General features: G+C 36.6%; 2 protein-coding genes across 2 annotated transcripts in view; both read right to left on the bottom strand.

Annotated features, from left to right (window-relative positions):
• Positions 1–1011: 1011 nt before the first annotated feature.
• On the bottom strand, positions 1012–6065 carry LOC103519017. Its single transcript, XM_008484096.2, has 3 exons — positions 5829–6065; positions 5263–5456; positions 1012–1122 (listed from the first exon to the last, which is right to left on the bottom strand). The coding sequence occupies exons 1-3, from the start codon at positions 6043–6045 to the stop codon at positions 1012–1014; spliced, it is 522 nt and encodes a 173-aa protein (XP_008482318.1). The 5' UTR covers positions 6046–6065.
• Positions 6066–6096: 31 nt separating this feature from the next.
• The window catches only part of LOC103519016, a 9110-nt gene continuing 8818 nt past the window's right edge, over positions 6097–6388 (bottom strand). Inside the window, exon 3 of the mRNA XM_008484095.2 lies at positions 6097–6117. Coding sequence (XP_008482317.1) covers positions 6097–6117 — 21 coding nt within the window. The remainder of the gene's footprint in view (positions 6118–6388) is intronic.

The raw sequence follows: 6388 nt of genomic DNA, 5'->3' as shown, positions 1-6388 counted from the left end.
CATGAGATTTTTCACTATAAAAAATATTATATGAGAACTTCTACCCCTTAAAAACCACGAATAACTACGATTTGGGCCAGAGAATTTAAGGATCTAGTGATTTCTTTTCCTTGAATCTATGAGTTTTTAAAAATTGGGAGGTGGACGCACCGCCGGAAAATCGAACCCGGGTTTCTCGCGTGGCAAGGGCGAGCGCAGTGACCATTAGCGCCATGGAGCTCGACATGCAATACATATAAAAGAAACAATCAGTATTCTACTATAGGGGGATGATTTAGGGGCCAAATATAGAATTTTGACGCTGTATTTCAAAACAGATTTAAAGTGACCATGAGGTACATGAGCTGACATTGCAATACATACTCAAGAACAATAATATAATCACATTGTGCGAACATATAGGAATAGTGAAGGTCTATGTTTAACTGACCATTTTGCATTGGGATTAGATGTTATTATTTCATGAGGTTGGTTTGTTTGGTCCGCTATAATCTCACCAAAAAAAAAAAACACCGGCACGATGCGCGTTGTCCTTTTCATGAACTTTGAAATTTTGAGTTCGCCTATGAATCAAGACACGCCGGATCCTTGAAATTTTGTGTGCCAGAAGTGACAAGGGCCAGACTGAGGGGGATTTTGTGTTCTGCACGTTCAGAGTCCAATAGGTGACTCTTCTAATAAAGGTCATAACAGAGAGTGTGTGCGAACCCGCAAAATGGGAAATGTAAAATGTACATTTACATTTTAACTATTTCAAATTGGTTTTGAATAAGCATTATTTTTTTTGCATTTACCATTTTAAATGCTTTTTTTTGACGGCATTTTTACATTTGACCACAAATTGCTTTTTTTTATATTATGGCTTTTTGAAATTTATTTTCATGATTTGGGCCCTAAACTCCCAGTAGAAAAACAGGGTCTCCACTCCGAAATTTTTAAAACTCACTAGATTCAAGGAAAAGAATCACTAGATTTCTTAAATTCTCCCAAATCGAGTTTATTCGTGGTTTATTAAGGGTAGAAGTCTCCATATAGATATTTTTTAATAGTGAAAAATCGCTTCATGGACAATGGAACAACTGGGTTAAGCTTTTTTAACTTCTGCCAGGGTGGTCTACCAGACTGGAAAACCGGGAAAAGTCAGGGAATTTGATGGGAGACTGGAAGTCAGGGAATTTCCCAAAAAATCGAAAAGGTCAGGGAATTTTTCAAGAGCCTAAAAAAAGACAAAGAAAAATTCAATTAAAAAAGTATGCAACCATGAAGGGGCAAACATAGGTATAATTCTCCAAAAATTTCGACTGCTGCGGCGCTGAATTTTGTCTCTTCATGAAAAAGTTTTGGGAATATTTCAAAGCCTATAAAACCTGAAAAAGACTTCTTGGTCAGTAAAAAAAAGTATGCAACCTGAAGGAGCTACTTAAATTTTTTTTCGAAAAAAATTTCCGCCCTGCGGCGCTTGTCATTTATTCTCTGATTCCAATAACTTTATTATTTTACTTTCTATTAAGCCGTTTACGTATAGGGAAGCCTACAACCTATACAAGGTAATGAGAAAGTATTGCAATCGGTCAATTTTCAAAAATCGGGAAATGGGTGGAAATTATCGTTTTTGGGGTCCCCTGATTCCAAAAAAGTGGTTTTTAGCCCCATGGTCTGTACGTTACGTACGTACTACAGTTTGTAATGGGAAAAAGTAGAAAGTTGTGAACAAAATATCTCAAGAACGGTTTGTCGTAGAGAAATGAAATTTGGTATGCTATCCCGGTTATCGGTCCAAGGACGCGACCTGTAACCGAATTTGGTAAAAATCCGGATAATGCACCCATCCAGATATTAACCAAAGTAATTGTTGGCTTACCTCATTTCGTGGAAAATGTTTGGAAAGGTTGTGAACAAAATATTCAAGAACGGTTTGTCGTAAAGCGATGAAATTTGGTATGGCTATCCGGTAGTTGGTCCCAAGGACGCGACTGTAACAATTTGGTAAATTCGGAATAGTCCCGCATCCTGTATATAACCAAAGTCATTGTTGCTTAACCCTCATTTTTAAGCTAGCAGGCAGCGCTATTGGCCAGATGGTCACCCATTCGCCACCGTGCTCCAGTTCAGTGCGGTGGTGCTCAGGTGTTATGGTGCCGGGTGAGCTGAGACTACTAGAGGTTGACAGTCTGCGCTACGGGCAGTTCCACCTTGCTTTCCGGTACATAACCCATCGTGCTTGGCAAAATGTGTGTGAAGGCAACTATAGCGCTTTCACTAAATTTTAAGCAGTGCATATTGCATACGCGACTAATTTGAAGGGACAAATTGTAGGTTTCTGGAAAAAAAAGTCTATTTTTTCAGCTTTAAGAGCAATTTTGCAATGAAATTACATTTCTTTCAAAAATCACTAGATTTTGACCTCAAATCACTAAATCACTTGTCAGTACATTTTGGCTATACTTAGTTTTCTCAGTGGTCAGTAGAAGAATTTTAGCCTAAGGTTATGTAATTGGTCTTATTGGGCCCAGTTTCATTGACTTGCTGCTTATTTTTTCTGTATTTTTCTCACTTAATTTTAGTAAATAACAATTTTTTTACAAGGGTTACAAGGGCTTATTGTTTGAAAATCCATTTTAAAAAGCATTTAAAAAACCATTTTCAAAATGTACATTTTGCATTTTACATTTCAAATTGGTTTTTAAAAAGCATTTTACATTTTGCATTTCAAATTGGTTTTCAAAAGCATTTTGCACATCTCTGGTCATAAACCATTATATTCTTTCTTTCTTGTAATACCTCAATTCTTGGAAATCTATACCTATTGTTTTTTTAAAAAAAGGTCAACTATTCTTAATCTTTTGAGAGATTGTGAATAAAACCTGTTTCTCTGTCCTTTTTTTATTACGTTAGACGTAGGTATCCCTTCTGTTCTAATTCAATACATGTGAATTGAATATCGTTCCTTCTCCTCAGCTTGGGCAAAAGAATCTGAGTGGGGTCTACAGTTCACAGAACTACTAGTACTACTACGACGACGACTGATGGACTGATGTGAATCGCTGAGTGTAAAAAGGGGATTAGTCACATATTTTCGAATTTCACTTTTTTACAGTTTTAGATTCCTGATGGGTAGACGGTTCGTTTAATGTAAAAATCAGAGTTGTCCGGCAAACCTAACTTGTTAATTTTGGCTAAAAAATGACCAGGGAAAGTATTGCAACCGATTTGACTAAAGATTATTAAAAAATAATAAAGAAAAAACATGTATACCTACCTATTTTTCTTGAAATTGCAGTCATTGCCTATTTTTCTCTGTTTTAAAAATTGACAAAAACCATACAAACTATTGCTTCTGGTTTACTAGGGCACTTACTTACTTACTGCCATGGCCACTTATACCCAAGTCGGTATTTGGCCTCGTCGCATCCCTGCCTCCATTTGATACGGTCGGTCGCGTCTGATGTTGTCAGGTTGATCTTCTCCATGTCTTCCTTTACTACATCCCACCATCTCTTCTTCGGCCTTCCTCTTGGTCTTCTTCCATCCGGCTGATTTTTCCACACACTTTTTACATTTGACTCTTCCTCTCTTCTTATTATGTGTCCCATCCATCTCAATCTTCCTCTCTTCAGGATATATAGTTATGCAGGATATATAGTTATAAGTATATTTTACGATCTATCTGCTGCTTTTGATGTTATTGACCTAGACATACTGATGAAGAAACTAAATTGCATAGGAATACGTGATAATGCCCAAAAAATCATGGAAACCTTATTAAGAAACCGAAAAATCAGAGTTAGGATAGAAGAAAATACATCTAATCCTGCTGTAGTTAATATAGGGGTAAGTCAAGGAAATAATACAGCCAATATTGCTTTTCTACCATTCATAAATGACCTTGTTTCATATGTAAGTGACTGTGAAATTGGCATGTTCGCCGATGATTTTGTAACAACTGTAGTAGCAAAAAACATCACAGAAATGAAATTAAAAATTAACAAAGTTATAGGACAGGTTCAGAGATGGTGTGAATACAACAAATTAATATTAAATGTAAAAAAGACCAACTTCATAATGTACAATTTAAAGAAACCAAATATTAGGAATGAAATTTGTATCAACATTAACAGCAGAAATATTGAAAAAGTAAATTGTGTGAGATACTTGGGAGTGTTGATAGATCAAAATTTGAGTGGAGCTTCACATGTGGACAAAGTTTGTAAAAAATTGGGTCAGCTTTGTTATATATTGTATCAGGTTAGAAAAACATTAGATATACAATCATTAAAATCGATATATTATGCATTTGCAGTATCAAATATAGCATATGGGATATTATATTGGGGTAGATCATCAGAAGCAAAACGTGTATTTATATTACAAAAGAAAATAATAAGAATAATATTTAATATGAAATACAGAGACACTTGTCGAAAAATGTTTGAAGAACATGAAATACTAACCTATTACAGTATTTACTACTACGAGCTAATTATGTACTTCAAAAAACATGGAAATGTGATAGAAGAAAATAAAAACCAACATACTTATCAAACAAGGAAAAAAAACAACAATGAAAATATTATATTTCCAAAACACAAAACAACCATGTATGAAAAAACACCAATGTATACATATTTGAAAATACACAATCTAATACCAAAAGAATACTCAACACTACCAATAGAATTATATAAAATAAAGATAAAAAAATGGTTGAGTGATATGGTGTTATACAGTTATGAAGATATATATATAAATACTGCTACATAATCATTAAATTCTATACCTATATATTGTTATCATTATTACTATTGTTATTATTAATATTTGACGTTGTACTTATACGTGTTAATGTAAAATCATGTACAATAAAAAAATATATCTTATCTTATCTTATCTTATCTTATCTTGAAATTCGAACAAGCCCGAAGGTGAGATAGAGATTTCAATTATTGTTGTGTTTGAGAATGTTCTACGTCACTGTTAGTAGAACTCCTAAGGTCTTTAGTGACGGGGGTTTTACTCTCCTTTCGGCGACAAGTTACCTATCTACTCACATTGATCTCACCCGATCTGAGTAGCGCCAGGAAAAGTCATCAGCACGTGATCGCCTGGATGGTCACCCATCCGTATTCTAATAATGCTCAACGTTGCTTAACTTCAGTGGTTGGAGGTTGCCTTCTCGCCTAGATGAAAAGATAGCCTAAAAAGGTTAGTGCATGCTAAGGTGTTAGTTATGATAAAGAAAGTGCAGGGGTGGTGATTACTTACATTACCCACCTTTTCCACAAACACATCCACGGAGAATTGTCGCGAAATTTCGGACATGATCTCCTTCTCTTGTTTCTCCTCCATTTTGACTCTCTCCACTTTCATCTTCTTGATGCCGATAATGTCCTTGGACATTTTCAACTCTGCTATCAGGTCGTTCTTCTGGTTGGAGAACGGCATGTTAGCGGGCACGCCTGAAAACGATATAGGGACAATGTAGATAGGATCACCAACACACATATTTAATTTCAAAGATATATGTATGTACCTAGATATAGGATATATGGACAATTTAGAGACAATCACCTACACATCACATGTATTCAAAAGTATAGGTTGACAATTTGAAATGCTTTATTTACGTAGGTAAAAGAGACGAGAGTTACCTACCTAGGTAACGGTGACATCTCCACTAGAAATAGTGGAGATGTCATTTTCCCTTATTGCTTCTTTTACTTGTGAAATATGAGGTCAGTATTGTCACTAGAAACAGCCCACTGATTCAATTTCTTTCATCACAATGTTGGCATTACCAAGTTTAACCCCTGACAATTCCAGTATCTTACCTGGCACATTGAGTGGTACAGACATGGTTTTGCCCGCCACAGTTCGTCTCAGTTGGACGCTATTCAAGTCTTGTATGCTTATGGTGGCCAGTGGTTGATGTGTTTGTCTCTCCTTAGCATTCTCCTCCGCCGGTTCCACCATATTTGGCGGCAAGGGGGGAGGCGGGGGGACGTCGCTCTTCTGTTCCGCCTTGAGACATTCCGACGTCATGTTCATTTCCGACGTCGATCGACGTAGTGTCGAAGTATCCTTCTCTGTACCTGGCACTTAGCCACTTGGTAATCTTAGCTGTAAAGGCATAGGAACAGAGAGTCTTTTGAGGCATATTGAATTAAATGTAGAATGAACGAAGGGGGGGGGGATGTCCAATGGCGGTGGATGGAGGGCACAGAGTCTTAGTGGTTGTTGGGGCTGAAGTCTTGTGCCCAGGACGTGACTAATTGTTTTGTCTTTCGAAGACGGTAAGTAAGGCGGGTTCAAGGGGTTGTTGCCACTGACTGGTTGCGTGACTAGTTTGTTGGCAGACTTATAGAGTTTAGGTAAACGCCGTGGATTTCTG

The sequence above is a fragment of the Diaphorina citri genome, unplaced genomic scaffold, assembly GCF_000475195.1.
Source record: "Diaphorina citri unplaced genomic scaffold, Diaci psyllid genome assembly version 1.1 scaffold2485, whole genome shotgun sequence".
NCBI classification, from domain to species: domain Eukaryota; kingdom Metazoa; phylum Arthropoda; class Insecta; order Hemiptera; family Psyllidae; genus Diaphorina; species Diaphorina citri.
The sequence above is the reverse complement of the archived record's forward strand: the minus strand, read 5'-3'. Positions and strand labels throughout refer to the sequence as shown.

What these genes read in the sequence shown, in the direction of transcription:
- LOC103519017 (XM_008484096.2), bottom strand. Translation starts at nt 6,045, where the DNA reads ATGAACATGACGTCGGAATGTCTCAAGGCGGAACAGAAGAGCGACGTC. An exon ending in TGTACCACTCAATGTGCCAG is followed by an intron (nt 5,457 to 5,828) that starts GTAAGATACTGG and finishes TATCGTTTTCAG; the next exon opens with GCGTGCCCGCTAACATGCCG. An exon ending in TTGTGGAAAAGGTGGGTAAT is followed by an intron (nt 1,123 to 5,262) that starts GTAAGTAATCAC and finishes CCGGTTTTCCAG; the next exon opens with TCTGGTAGACCACCCTGGCA.